This window comes from Panthera uncia (assembly GCF_023721935.1).
Source record: "Panthera uncia isolate 11264 chromosome B3 unlocalized genomic scaffold, Puncia_PCG_1.0 HiC_scaffold_1, whole genome shotgun sequence".
Lineage (NCBI taxonomy): Eukaryota > Metazoa > Chordata > Mammalia > Carnivora > Felidae > Panthera > Panthera uncia.
In genome coordinates, this window is record NW_026057582.1 from 10,347,813 (window position 1) to 10,363,756 (window position 15,944).

The window sequence follows — 15,944 nt, forward strand, 5'->3', positions numbered from 1 at the left end:
TCATCCAGAGAGAGGGAAATAGAAATCAGAGAAGAGGAGACATGAGAATGACATGGAAAGGCTGCACTTTTTGGCAAAAACAAGGTCTGTGACGTGACCATGGGAAGGAATAGCTGAACTGGGGTGGAGGTTAAAAACCAGTCACTAGGGCAGACAAATTCAAGGAACTAAGAAGCCAGAGCCTCAGAAGAGTCATCTACTCTAATATTGGAATCACTAAGAATTAAGGCAGAAACAGTTTAGAAAAGAGTGAAAAAAGAACCAGGAGTGAAACTGTCACCAGATTAAAAAAAAAAAAAATCAGGGGTCAGTAATATGAAGTTCAGAGCTGGGTGTTTTCAGAAGTAAGGTGGGAATGGTCTGAAAGGGGCAGTGATGAACAAGGAAGGTGCTTACCCATGACCCAAGCCCAAGGGCACAAGGCAGTGAGGAAAACTGTGTCCTCAGGGAGAGCTGGTTTCCTCTGGACTAGGGCGTGAAGGGAGCCATCAGAGGAGAGAGCATATATGAGATTTTGCTCATGAAGGACGAGGGAAGGATTTCAGTAGTTAGCGTAAGTTGGAACAAAGGTTCAGAACAGGAGATGTGCAGAGCCTTCTGGAAATTAGAAGGGCAACCTGGGCCTTCCTGCAGGGACTCACATGCATGAGACAAAGTGCTCGATGCGGTTAGACCTGGTGGTTCAAGGCAATCAGCAGTGGTAAGGCTCTGAGTTTGGAAGGACTAGGAGCCTCCCTTTACTCCAGCTGACAGAGGCAAGAAGGTCTGGGGAAGCCTGTGTCTTCCTCTGAGAACACAGGCCTCCTTCCAGCTCCCAGATCTGTGTGTCTGTGGGAGGTGGGATGCTATACAGATATAAAACTGTGACAGTACTGCATATCTTAGAAACATTTTAAAGACATATTACCATAATTGTCAGGTGCTTTCCTCTTGTTCTGATAACAAATGTATTAATATGAAACCAATCTCCCCCCAGGTAGCCTGGGGAACAGTCTGACATAGGATGAATAAAGGAGGCAAAACACACACACACACACACACACACACACACACGCACACGCACTACAACCTATATATCATACACACCCACTCTGTGGACTTAGTTTCTTATATATCCCCCCTATAGACTTTATATGGCGGACTTAGTTTCTTATGTATCCCCCCTATAGACTTTATATGGCTTCTTATATACCTACCCTATAAAAGTCTATAGTCTCCAGGTCAATGTTTTCCTTCATCTATATGTAGCAATTTTCCTGGCTCCAAACAATCAAAAGGTTTACCAGTTTCCCTAGAAACCTTCTTAAACGTTCTTGTTATTACCAGGATCTTATTCTTCCTGCTACCTGGAAAGGGTCTTCCCATGACCCTTTCCAAATATACTCATGTTCATTCAACAGATTTTTACAGACCCCTTTCAAGGTACACAGCTCTGTCCTAGGAGGTAGAGAACAGCTGGAAATCTCAGGAAATGACCGGGGTGAATAAAAGATCTGAACACCTCGTCTTAGGAGTTGATTTTGTGTGGAGCAGTGGGAGAGGAAGGACTAGAATCAGGGCAATGGTTCTGGCACTGCTACTGCCTATCTGTAGGACCGGGCACATGACTTCCTCAGAGTGTCTCCTTGTACAGAAAAGGACAGGTTTTCCACTACAACTTTCCAAGATCTTTGCCAGTTCTCAGCGATCCACATGCTATGAATCTACTACAATAATCATCCCTGGCCAATTTCATTTTTTCTAACAAGCCACATTATTTTGTTTGTTTGTTTGTTTGTTTGTTTGTTTATTATCTGAGCTGAGACACAAAGTGTTGTGATCAGCATTCTGGTAACACTGCAGAAGACTGTGTTTTAGGATGAGGTGGACTATTGGCTGGCCACCTTTCCAAATTCTCTTTCTTAAAAACAGTGCATCCAAGGAAATGTGAGAAATGACACCTAAGGCAGGAAATCCAAGTGCTGTGACAACTTCACCATGAACTGGTGCCCATGAACTAGGGTCTGGGTTGTAAGCTGGGTTTTTCGGTTCCTGAGGACACACAATGCCCACCAGACTACTGACGTTTGGTTAGAAGATGCAACCAGCTGTGGACCCTACGTGATTACAGTCAAATTCTTAACCATTCCCAAATGCTCTTTGCTTTTCTGTAGCCCTTCATGTTTGCTCCTTCTTTGGACTACATGTCAAAGCTGGCTGAAATATAGGAAAACAAAGAGAGCAAACAGAGTTCAAATTAATGACTTTTTCTGTTTGGAAGGAAGACTGCGATGTATTTGGGATATCTTGATATGAGTTAACTATTTATTGCCTCTTCTTGCCAAGGAGGCCAAGAATTGACTGTAAAGCTTTAGAAACAACAAACACAGAAACACTGATGGAGCCAACAGAACCACATCTGAATCCAACACGCTCTAGTAAGCAGGAGGCATTCGGAATGATTCTGAAGCAATTATAATGTCACTCCCTGACATTATAAGATTGAGACTTCGATGCCTAGTCAGTGAGAGACCCTAACAAGAAAGAGGCACAGACTCGATCGAACACAAGGCTGGGAGAAAAGAGAGAGAGGCGCTTACCTGGATCTTTCTGTTCTCCCAGCTTGTCTAGAATGTTGAAGGAAATGTCCAGGTACTCTCTCTGGATGGCACTGACAGCGATCTTCCTCTGTTTTCTCTGCCTGGGAACAATCTGGATCTTGAATTCGGACTCCTCAGCACCCTCCTCTTCGGTCTTCCTCTCCGGATTCTGTTCTGTATCCGATTCGGCACTGGCTTCCCCCTTCTCACTTTCCACTGGGTTCTCAGCATCCTCGGGGACTTTGAGGAGGACGGTTTTTGCCCCTGAACTTGGCATTGGCCCACTGGGCTTCTCCTCCTGGATGCTGGGCTCTGGGCTGTCGTCCACTGACACCTCAGGGAGAGCATATGACTTCTGAAGGAGGTCTCGTTTCTGCTTCAGCGTCAGCGGGCTGCCACAGGGAAAGTCCTGTGGCTCCCCCGGCTTTGATAATTCTGCTGAGTCCGTGGGATCCTCCAGAGCTATGAGCGCCGAGTCCGTGGCACCTGCTGACTGGTTGTTTCCTGAGTCCTTGGAAGAAAAGTCTTTGGAACAATCCTCCACGCTCACTTGCACAAGGGGAGGCGTGCTGAGGCTGGGGACAGAGCGGGGGCTGGGGACTGAGGGAGAGGAGGTGGCCTTCTTAGCAGAGGCCCCCTCATTTCCTGGGCCCGTGATCTCCTCTTCTTCATCGCTCTCTACTATTCGGAGAGGGGGAAGGGGCTCAAACACAAGGGAGTCGCTGTCAGACGTTGAGAGCACCGAGCGTTTCTCAGGCCCAGATGTTGAATCGGAGGACAAATCTATCAGATCTAAATCCTCTTTAGGAGCAGGCTTTACAGGAGAATCAACCTTGACGTCAAACGTCTCCATGCAGTTTAACCGAACTTCAGGTATCACGGGCCTGCGAGCTTCCTGGAAACTTTCCATTGCTGGGTTCTCGGGTGGTTCAGGGTCGTCGGGCCGAGTAGCAGAATTCTGTCTGGGACGTCCATGGTCATGTCTTTGCATGATGTAAGCGGCATGGACGGGAGGCTTATCTAGGTCACACCGGTCTATGCAGGACTTCCTCCGGTGCTCGTCTAATGTAAACAAGAGGGAGTCTGCATTCCCTATATCAAGAGATTTTTGTTTTAAAGAGCGCAGCTTTTTTTTCTGAATGCTTTCTTCTCTCACACAGTGCAGAATGCTGTCTTGTAATGCACCCGTTTCTCTATATTCGGCCAGTTCTATTTCACCTGATTAAAACAGAAAAAGCTAGTACTATTTTACTTGGTGACGTCACATTTTTTCCCCCTCATACTTGGGCACACAATTGGCATAAATCACAACCACAATCCCGGCTCCAATAGGAGGTAAAACTGACTTTCTGGCCAAGTTTTTATAAAGTTCAATTCTAATTTCGAAAACCAGAAAAACTCTGGAATGAAAGAACCCGAAATGGCAGTTTAAGATCTTATTTCCATAATCAGGCTTCAGGATAATTCCTCAGCTCTATTCATTTGTGCACAGGAGAGGGGAATCGCTTTTGGCTGAGGCAGATCTAGGAAACTGTATTCAAATTGTGTGGAAGAGAAGCAAACATTTTGCAACAAATCAAATCAAGCAATGGCCCTCTAAGACGATCATGACGTTAATGATGTATCCATCCAGTCACGTATATATATAAATGCATATATATATATACTGTTTGTGCATACATATATATAAAATCAACAGTATTAAAATGTGTAGTAACATAATAAAATTAAGATTTCACCCCAAACAAACGGTAGAGTACAACATTTCTGCATAAAATTACTAAGAGGAAAAAATTCATACTTCTCTGAACATTCATCTCAACCGGCTGATATTTCACCATTTTGCTGCCGCCTATTCTTTTCAATCTTGCAAAAAAAGTTTGAGACTCTTTATTGCAGGGTCCAGTAGGTGTATCATGAATATCAGATTCATCAAAAACACTATCTTCTTCTAATTGGGGAGAGAAAGTCAAAATTACACTTAGGAGGTTATTCTCTCTTAGGCTGTGTCTACACAAGCATTTCAACGAAAGCATGAGGGAACAAAGTCTGAGGTGGTTTCTACACCAGCTCAAGTTCTGGCCACAGCTTGGTATTTCATCCAGATGTCAAATTATCCAAATGTTGACAGAGCAACCTGTTACAAGGTGGCTCTCATTTCCCATGTGACAACTGGCAGCACTTTCAAGAGAGGCATCTCAATATTCTAATAGGGCCTTCGTGGGGACACTTTTCCAATGCTCTTAAAATCGGATAACGCATACATTTCGGGAATCTGTGACACTCCTTGAACATGCCTGCTTTGGGTGAATTTTCAGGCTAATTTGGCAAAAGAGAATTCAACACAATGAGTAGGTCTTGCCCTTTCCAAAAACATATGCCTTCCTGGGATTTGAGAACTGGCATAGACACAGCCTAACAGTACATGCACCTTATACTTTGTGAATGCAAAATACTGTACTCTACATTTGGTAATGAGACACACGACACACAGAAAAAGCTTAGAGAAGCCACTGGTCATTTCAAAAGCTCCACAAATGAGTATGGACTGAAAGAGTAAACAAAGGAAAAAGAAAACAGAAAATAACGTTCCCCCCTATTAAAGTAAGACCCTTCTCTGGGGAGTTTGCCATGTGTAACTGTTATGAATCCTAGAAAGCCTCTTTGACGCCGATGATCCTGAGGCTCCGTAAACAAACCTGTCACTTAGAGTGCCTAGCAAGATTATTTCTGGTACTCTTTTATCCCTATTTAGCTACTTTTAAATCAAAGATAAACCCAAAAACATATTAATGAGGAAAGGGTTGCCATGTTGCAACCCACAAAGTTCAGTTGATAAATTTTCTTCTTTCATCCTTTGGAAAAGCCAAAGCCCTATACAAAGCAGCAAAACAAAACAAAACAAAACACTACAAAAATGCATTTAATACCACAATAAACATAATTAACCTACTAGTCAAGGTGAATATCACTGAAATCATAGTACTTGGCCTATTTTTATGTCTACCCATATGACAAAATAAGGCTCAGGTGTATTATAGCGATTTAAGATTCCTTGAGCATTCGGGGAGTACAAGAGAGAGCCAAATTTTAAGCATTAATCCTGTCCTAAGACACAAGACTCTACCACTAAATGAAATTTGAAGCAGCAGATGATAGATAATCATACTAATCTCTTTGGGTCAAATAATAACTAAGTGTTAATGATCAAAATGATACAAAACGTCTGCAAAGAAGACAAAGCCTATCAGATCCCCACGTTTCTGGGGAGATGCCACACAATGATCTGTTCTATTTCTTTACATCCTTTAAAAAATATATTCCCTTTAGAAAAATACAGTTTTCAAGGAAATAGTTATGTGACTTCCGTTAGGTAATTTTGAAATAATTCTCAAAACATACTGAATGAGAGATGGAAGGACTTCAAGATGGCTCCTCCCATTCAGAAAGGCTCATGTGAGACTGGCCCAAATGCTGAGCCCAGATTGAGGACCTCTGTAGTTTAATTGAGTCTATCCAATTTTCCAGAAACTAGGACCAAAGCTGGTAGACAAGATATTCTTCAGGAAGGATTGGAGTGCTACCAGAACTTAAAGAACTTCGGTCTCACAGTTCCCGTCTACGGCCAACCTAGATTCTTGGACCTTTCAGCAATAAATGAACACTGGTCCAATCCATCCTAGTGAGGTATTTCCAGAGCAGTCCTAACAAGTCAGAATCTACACAAAGGGTCATGGGGTGCTTGGCCTTCTCCCAGGATTAGATTAGATGATGTCACCTTTTACAAGTCTAGACACCTTGTGACTTGCACTAAAGACATACACCTTGGTTCTTCATCTCTCATCTGAAAACATCCAGACTGGGATTTTACTCTATCTAAAGTTTCATTCTACTGCCTTCTTTGCAGAAAAGCTATCAATATAAAAAGTGTTGATACTGGAAATAATTTAAACCCACGCAGCAAAAATTGCATTTCAGTTGCCGTAAATCAATTCTTACTGAACAAGGAGGCTAGGAAGAAGCAATTGAGCGAATTTAGATTCCATTCAAATCTGTGAGCACAAAGTTCAGGAGGAAGCTAGAGACGACAAGATTATGGCTCATGGTTCCACGGAGTGCTGACCAAGATGTACTTCACAGCCCAAAACAAGATGCTTCCAACGCACAGGAAAAAGCTTACAAAGGCTACTTAACCAAACTGCCGACAATTTTTTTTTTTTTACAACACATTTCTCATGAAATGGGCTTTAGAAGCATATCAGTTATTTCTCTGAAATGCTCATTTAAAAAAAAAATTAAAGCAGCAACATTCATAGGAAAGTTGGAACGTTAACGAAGCAGTAGGCGGTTTTTTGATTCCAGAATGATACCAGGGGGCGTTCCACTATCTCCTGAAAAATATTGTCCAGAAATGTATTACATATTCAAGCTAAGTTTGGGGTAGAATTGAGATAGGTAAAGTACCTTTTTCTTTTTCGCTGTATCTGCTTATGTTACTGTTGTCACTGTACAAAGGTCCTGCCGTGGCATGGGGCTTGCAGCTATGATACTGTGCATTGAGTGTATTGACTGTTATGTGAATCAGATGCAGCAGGACCTTGCTGATATCGCAGTCTCGGTATGGATACTGCTCAATAAAATGGAGGGAGAAAAATATAAACAGTTATTTTGAAGGGTAAGTTTTTCCACTTGATCTTGCTGGATGTTTTTCTCAGTACTTCTCGGGGTGATAAAAAGAAATATACAGAAAAGCAAAACCGTTAAGTTTTTATTATGGTCTTATTTTGACAAGGGATCACATTCCCTTCTACTTGTACCAAACCACAGACGGCAATGCGTGCCAGTTCACAGTTACAGTTCCTTTCAAGGAAATTCTCTGGCATGAACGCAATTTTAAATATTTTCTTTGTTTTCTGACATAATAATTAAAACAAAGATAAAATCTGAGATTCTGACCATAAACAGAGATTGTTGATCTCAGTAGCCTACAATTTGTTATTTTTTGTTTTTGACATTTGTAGCACCTCCACTGGCCTGGTCTCTATTTCTATTTCTATTCCCATGGATTTTGACTTCCCAACACTAATTGTACATCATGATTCCTTCTCTGAAGGTCAAATTACTCTCCTACAAAATTCTCAGATTAGATCTCTTCAGTGTTCTCCTCTCTAAGAGAATCATTGCACCCTAAAAAGGAGTGACGACAGCCACTCACCTTGTAAAGGATGACAAGCAAGGCCTTCAACCACATCTGCCGGATGTGAGGTTTTAGGGACCAGAGGGAACAACGAGGTGGCTGTTGGAAATAATGCCGTAGCTGAGGACAAGAGCAGTATTTGAGCACCTGAACCACCAAGGGGAGAAGGTGTTTGCCCAAGTTAATGTTATAGTCCATAACCTGAAAGAGGAAAAATACTAGTAACTGAAGGAAAGCTGTAAAGAATGTTCGCAAGCCTAAAGGAAAATTTGAACCATCAGAACAATAGGCAAAATATTTAAAAGGCATTTCACAAAATATTAACAGTAATGGCCAATGAACAAAGAATGGGAAATGTTAAACCCTACAAGAAATAAAAAACTTGTAAATTAAAATCATTTGAATCCACTTAATTATCTAATTGTTTAATGTATCCACTAAACTGTGAATTAAAAATAAAATTTTATCTATTAAAATGTCCTATTAAACTATTAACTAGAATTAAACTAGAATCAATTAAAACACCCACTATTGGTAATCACTGGGGAAAACAGGCATTCTCAGATGTCACTGGCAAGAGTATTATTCAACACAGCCTTTCAGGAGAGCAAGTTAGCAATATCTATTCAGAAGTAAGAAAAGGTACTTACAGCCCCCAATACAGATTTAAATAAATCTTAAGGAAAAAATCAGACAACTGTTGCAAGATGTATACATAAAGATATCCAGCCTTATAGTCACTCCAAATTTGAAAATAACCTCCATAGTCAACAATACGAGATTAGTTAAGTGAAAGATTGTTTGTATGACAACACTATGTAGCCATTAAATGGGATATGATACAAATTTATTTACATGATATCAACTTCATAATAAAGTTTAAAAGAGGTTACGTATATTTATCCACATGTATAATATGATCCCATTATTGTAGAAAATATGTGCGCGTATACATGTATATATGTATATATGAATGTATATAAATTTGGAGCCAGCAGTATACACCAAAATGTTAGTGACTTATTTTGTCATGGGTTTCCTGGAGATTCGTATTTAATCTTTTGCTTTATTAAAATAAATATGCATAATATAAATATAGAAAGAGAGTAGGGGGTGCCAGGGTGGCACAGTCCATTAAGCGTCCAACGCTTGATCTCAGCTGAGGTCATGATCTCAGGGTTCATGAGTTTGAGCCCTGTATTGGGCTCTGCACTGACAGTGCAGAGCCTGCTTGGGATTCTGTCTCTCCTTCTCTCTGCCCCTCCCCTGCTTGTGCTCTCTCACTTTCAAAATAAACTTAAAAACATTTAAAAAAAAAAAAAAAAAGAGAGAGTAGTGAGGGAAGAAAAGAGGAAGGGAGGGGAGTCTGGACCTGAAATGGAGGATCCCTTCATCATAAACAACTGAGTATTCGGGTTGATCCGTCTAGTTACCAGGATCAGCAGAAGACAACTACGTACATATTGCTGCCAATTTGCTTATCTGTGTTCATTATATTACAATCTATTTGAACTAATTGATAAAAGCTACCATCACTGAGCTCCTACCATGAGACAGGCACTGATTAAAGGCTTTGCAATATGGTGTCTCTAATCTTTCAAAAACAAAAATCTGTTACTAATGAGCAAAGAAGCAGCGGATGCCTAAGGCCATAACAGTTAATAACAGTGGCAGAGTTGAAATTCATAGCAATTTCTCTCTAGCCCCATGTTCGACACCCGTTGCAGATTGGTTCTGGAGAGTGAGATTTGTAGCACTGGTCAAATTAGGCATACATATACCCAATAATAACATTAATTCTGCCCTCTATCTGTATCTGAAAGGAATTCTCACAGTGGTGGATAAGATACGTGTGCAGGATGTTCACTGCTGAGCTGTATGGAGTGGTGAGGAGATGGGAGCAACATGAGTGTCCATCACTGGGGGAATGACTATCCATCACGGGGGGACTGGATAGTTAAAGCATGGTAAACTTACACCACGGTGTAAAATTCAGCAGTTAGCAGTAACAGACAACACGGAAAAAGCCAGTGATGATAATGTAACATGGAGTAAGTCGTATGATTAACTCAATTCTCCACTTGAAGCCAAAAAAGATACGAGATTTTTAAAAACCCATAAACAAAAATTCTACACTCCCTTACTGTTTAATGGGTAGAGTTTCAGTTTAGGATAATGAAAAAGTTCTAGAGATGGATAGTGGTTACATAACAATGCAAATACACTTAATGCCACTGAATTATATACTTAAAAATGGCTAAAATGGTAAATTTTATGTTAGGTATGTTTCACTCCTGCCCCCACCCCAAAATTCTATACTCCCTGTAAGTCTTACTCATCTCATACTCCTTTCCACACACCCCTACCTGATAAAGTGACTTGTGTAAACCTTTACACAAAACCAACGTTGGCCAAATGGAACTTAATGACTTGTTTCTCCTAAAACGCCAACAATAGGGCTCCTGAAAGCTTACACTTACTTGGGCAATTCCTGCAATAAACGCATTAAAGCAAGTAGACAGGCGCATTTTTTGAGGTGCGATCATGAAGCAACCTTCCTGTTGGTCATAGCCGAGTAAGACGTACAGGTGCCGCTTGACTGTGTTGAAGGCCTTCGCACTGCTGATGTCTGACTCGGCACTGCTCTCGTCCTTGGCCATGAACTTCATGAGCACTGTGATCAGCTGGTGAACTGTCTGGTGGTCGATCCCAGCATCTTCGGGGAGCAAGTCCTTGATGGTGTTGTCATTCTCAGGAGACTGTTGTCCTGTCAGTGCAAGAAAGGCCATCAGTGAGTGGCTCCCTCACAGGGAAGTTCACACTAAAATCACACTAAATGGTGTCGATAAAGCACCATTCTAGCTGCTTCCACTAAATATTGAAAGGGTCTGTTCTGGGCAAATTTAAAGGCAAACTATGGCTACCGAGCAAAGCATTAGTCCAGGGGTGGACGTTATTGTGTCCATCCACGACCAAGTAATTTGGGAGTAATAAGGGGATAGAAATAAAAATAAGGTACCAGAAAGCACGGTTATCTTTGAACAGCAATAAAAATACCTAAATAAGCTTTGTATTTAGCAATTTTTTAAGTCTCTTGGCAAAGTTTTATCCTCAATGATAAAGATAAGTTTCTCTTCCAGCTTTGTAAAATAAGCACATAAAGATAACCACAAAAATAATATCCTAAAATCCACTGAGCACAAAAACATCCACTAAGTTATTTTGTTTAAACTATTATCTCAATTCAGATATGTTCATCAATCAGCTGGTTGGGGTGGCGGGGGGCGGGGCGGGGGGGAGTAAAGTTTTCTTTTCCAAATCCTGAGATATTAGCAGTGTGTGCTCTTTGAAGGATATAGCCAAAGTTATAAATAATAAATTATAGTCCCTGCTATATGTAATGAGAAACATATAAGGGAGGGGACAGACAGAAAGAAAGAAGCATGAGCTTTTGAAAACAGAAAAGTATCACATGAAGGTGAGCTGAGAGTTTACATGGAAAGAAAAAATAGCTCAGTCCTTGACTTACTCTTAACCTAACAAATAATTGTATCTGAGCAGCTCCCTGACACTGACTTTGTCTCTGTTATTTTTCAAAGTCAAAAATTATACCCTGTCTCCACTTGTTTTTCTGCCTCTTCTGATCTGGCTTGGTTTGGGACTTTTGGTGAAGGAAGAGTGAGATTAGCTCTTCTATATTTATGTTTGGGGCCTTATTCAAGGGTTATTTGGGGTTTGAATTCGTGCCCTTTCTTTGACAGGCAACATCAGAATTTCTCAGTTGAAAACAAGGTTTTTGCCTGGTGGCTTAGGTGACACACACCAGCACTCTCGTCTCTCATTCTGCCAGAAAAGTTCTGCTAAACAATGACAGGCTTTGGTTACAAACCATTATAAACCAGACCTTGATTATATCTGGTATAATTGTGGGATGAAGGCTACAAAGAGGAGGTAGGTAGTAATTTATATCCATTAACTCCTCAACTAATTTGGCCAAGTCTCAATCTTTCAGGACACACCCAACAGAAACGAGAAAGAGGAAATACTACTTCTGGGGACTGAGGAAACCAGCTGTCTCAAGGCCAAACACCTCCCTAGAGCAGTGGCATGAAAGTAATGTCAACTTCAGAATTTACTAGTTTAGAAGTGAGGTAACAAGCTTGGCTGTCTAGTTTTCCCCAGATGCTCAGAATAATGTCTGTCTGTTCCAGAGTGATATACTGAGAAGGGGTCATTGGCAGTGGGTGAACAGCAACATTGTCAACTAAGTCTAAGAGCCTCTCATTTAGGGGAAACCACCCGACAAACTTCAATAGGACCCTAGGACATTAACATTTTCTATCTGATAGAGTCTGTGTATGAAGAGTAAATGTGTGCAATGTACTTTAGAGAAGGTTTCACCAAAAACTATTCCTATAAAACCTAAGGACTGTTTATTACAGTGTTCTATATGCATCAATGACAGTGATCAATAATTTGCTAACACCATTATTTATGAGGCACACATCAGCCATCAGGAAAAAATAAGTCATTTATGTGGAACACCCTATTTTACCAAGAGGCCAGAAATGTGAAACATTGCTGTATATTACAATTAAATTAAATGTCTGAAATAGAAGATCAGACCAAAAGCAATACCTATGTAAATCCTCATAAAACAAAATAGGAGAAGTTTAGAGAACCATCTTTCCGGCATTGAAAAATATTTAATCTTGATTTTTTTTTTTTCTCTTCTCCAGACTATTACTTTACAACTAGAAGGAATTATTGCTTTGGGCAAGATCAGGCCAAGAATGTCACAAGTGTGAGAATGTAGGCTCCCTGCAGGGTTCAATGTTATTGTAACAGCAAGTGATGGCTGTTACAATATAGCTCCATTCCTCAATTTATTTCAGCTGGGGGTGGGGGGTGGGGGCAAAATTTAAGGGACTTTGTATCACTATCCTGTGAAGCCACCTCCAAGTTCGGACTGGCTAGACTCCAAAATCCCCGTGTTAAAGATGGAACAAAGGAGCGTTTGCGAAGGAGTCACTCTTTGTTTATGGCCCTAAGTATCCAGGGACCTCAATACAGAAGTAAGGGGGTTCCAAACAAGGCTGAACTAAGACACTGGCTCCTCATATCATTCCATCCTAGTTCAGGTCTAGAAAACAAATCATCAGACTTCATCTTTTAAATATTTCAAAACCCTTCCCATTGTAAGTAGACGTTCATTTAAAAAGTATGTAACCTAACCTTTCTGGTCAAATCCTATTTTCCTAATGATTAAGTACCACTTCACGAATGCCCTATTTTCATTTGAAATATATCTTCATTGATCTTCAGTGTTTTAGTTTTAAGTTTGCTGCTCTTTCTTTGCTTCCCCTGAATAAGCAATAACGAGTGATCTTTAACCATTAAATGTACTGAAGAAAAAAAAAAGAAATAGTTGATGAAACTTTTTCATAAAGTGGAAAAAAAAAAATCTTTCAATCCAAAATTTACTCCTCTAGTGTGGGCTTTGCAAGTCTATGCCGTGTCTATTATCTTTCTTTACAACAGCATAAGTTTGTCACTGGGACACTCTCCATAAAAAAAAAAAAAAAAAAAAAAAAAAGGTTTCCTTAATCAAATCCTTAAGAAAAATGAGCTTAGAAAAGCTGGAGTTTTCTTTATTGATAAGGACAGTATTACTGGCTTAGTTATCTACAAAGGGTATGAAATTTCCATTTTAAAACTGAAGGACTATGATATTTTCTCTAAGATGTGACAATTAAAACACTTTGGAATTCTAGTTTTGCATCATAGTCTATGAAATTCCTGTATCTGTTTTTAACTATGGAGATTTAACGTGTTGAATTTTTGCTTTTACCATTTCTCTAAAGAAAAATTAAGTATCTTTATAATCATGAGGCAGAGTTACTCCTACCATAAATTTATCATGGACTGTTTCCATCATAATCTGTCCACAGAGTGGCACAACTGATTGAAACTCCAAAGTGTAATATAATTTTATTTGATGATTTGAAACCAGGCAGGATCAGGATCTGCTTTTCCAGACTTATCTCCTATTACTCCACCCCAAATGGTCAACATTCTTACAAGCTGGGCTACATGTGGATCTCAGAACATAGCCAATACTTTCCCACCCTTGTATCTTTGCTCAGGGTGATATACTCTCCCAGCACCCCCAACCCCAGCCAATCTCATCCTATGAATCTCAGAAGCCATTCTTACTACATATCCCCACCCTCCTCTCAGCCTCTCAGAATTTAGGGTGTGATCCCTAAATTCTATAAATCCCCAAAGACAAGAGAAGAGGGAAGATGGGAGAGAAGAATGGGGGGAAATTTCCATTATCATTTCCTAACTCTCATGTGGCAAACTGCAAGGCAGAACTTTTTATTTTATTTTATTTTATTTTATTTACATCCAAATTAGTTAGCATATAGTGCAACAATGATTTCAGGAGTAGATTCCTTAATGCCCCTTACCCATTTAGCCCATCCCCTCTCCCACATCCCCTCCAGTAACCCTCTGTTTGTTCTCTCTATTTAAGAGTCTCTTATGTTTTGTCCCCCTCCCTGTTTTTATATTATTTTTGCTTCCCTTCCCTTATGTTCATCTCTTCTGTGTCTTAAAGTTCCCATATGAGTGAAGTCATATGATATTTGTCTTTCTCTGACTGACTAATTTCTCTTAGCATAATACCCCCTAGTTCCAGCCACATAGTTGCAAATGGCAAGATTTTATTCTTTTTGATAAGGCAGAACTTTTTATTTACTCATTTGCCTATTTCCCTTATGGGAACAAAGGCTCCTTGAAGGTGAATGCTATGTCTTACCCATTTTTATACCGCTCACAGAATATGGGGCAGGTTCTGACATATACTAGATGCTTATTATTCCTAAGTGTCTAAGTACACTGAATTCAAATAAATATCTCTAATAAATACTTCTTCTATATAGGAAAAAAACTGATGAGGTCCCCAAACAGCAAGGAAGTGGCTAGGGAAATAGGGAATATTCCTCTGTGTAAGTGGACTCACTGACCCCCGTCAAGCCAACAAGTGACAATTAGGTAGAGGAAGGAAGCACACTTCCATGAGCTTGCTCTGCATTTGTTCAGAGAAACCAATGATCAAGCACTGTAAATGAGTGTGTATTATGTTGGTAGTTCTAATGACACCACCTCATCGATCTCCCTGGCCCATCAACCCAACTTAGAGCTTCATTCACAGTTCTGTTGTGTGTGTGCACAGCCACAAAAGGGCTGTAAAGCTGGGGCCAGTGACTAGCTCCATATTGTCATGTGCTCCCCATCCTTGCCTTTGCCTCTTCCTATCTCACATCCATGCCTTCCCACCCTATCCACCAGTCAAGGCCTGGCTGTTGCCCCCCAAGTCTCTTCCTGCTGTACCTGCTGTACCTGATGTGAACCAACCTGTAGCACTGCCACATTCACTCTGGAAGAGAGCTTACTTATGTTCATCCTTTATCTCCCTTACTTGACTATAAGCAAGTTGAGAATATAAAAATTTCTGATGTGTCTTTGCATTCTTCATATTTCCTAGTATTGCAGGTGGCCAATAAATGTTTGTTCAATAGAAACTATCATTTCCCAAAATGATTATTTCAAACAGGGCATTCCTATAAAAATAACTGTTCTCTTTGAGTTACTGGATCTTAATGATCAATAGGCATTTTGCAAGTTAGTGAAGATGTGAGTTATTAACCACCTCTAGAAAGAAAAGAGAGAGCCCTTCCAAATTACTTCCAAAGAAGTAATTTGAGCTTGCTCTGCTTGCTCTGCATTTGTAATGCTCTGCATTACTTCTTTGGAAGTAATTTGGAGTTTTAGGCTGGGACACTAACGGGGGGGGGGGGCAGGAGAGGCCCATACAAGAGAGTTTTACCAATGCTACTTAGCATTGGACACCTTCTCTTGTTGATACAAATTCAGACCAAGAGATCTCAAGATCTCTCTGCAGGCTGGAGTAGAAATGAGAGTACCCATGTTGCTTTAGGGATTAGGATACTTCTAGATCAATTTGGGGATCCTAAATGGGAAGTTCTTTTGGTGTGGACGCTCATGACCTTAAGGCACACTGTAGCAGAAATGAATGCCCAGGTTAGCTCCATAACCAGACTAGTCTTTATGTGGTACAGGGCAGGAACACCCTAACATCA

At 40.4% G+C, this 15,944-nt stretch overlaps 1 protein-coding gene across 1 annotated transcript in view; it reads right to left on the reverse strand.

Annotated features, from left to right (window-relative positions):
* UNC79 (unc-79 homolog, NALCN channel complex subunit) overlaps nucleotides 1-15,944 on the reverse strand; it is a 220,239-nt gene that overhangs the window by 88,648 nt on the left and 115,647 nt on the right. The window contains 5 exon segments of the mRNA XM_049612255.1: nucleotides 2,580-3,797; nucleotides 4,381-4,530; nucleotides 7,044-7,206; nucleotides 7,795-7,977; nucleotides 10,257-10,543. Of these exon segments, the coding sequence (XP_049468212.1) occupies nucleotides 2,580-3,797; nucleotides 4,381-4,530; nucleotides 7,044-7,206; nucleotides 7,795-7,977; nucleotides 10,257-10,543 (2,001 nt within the window).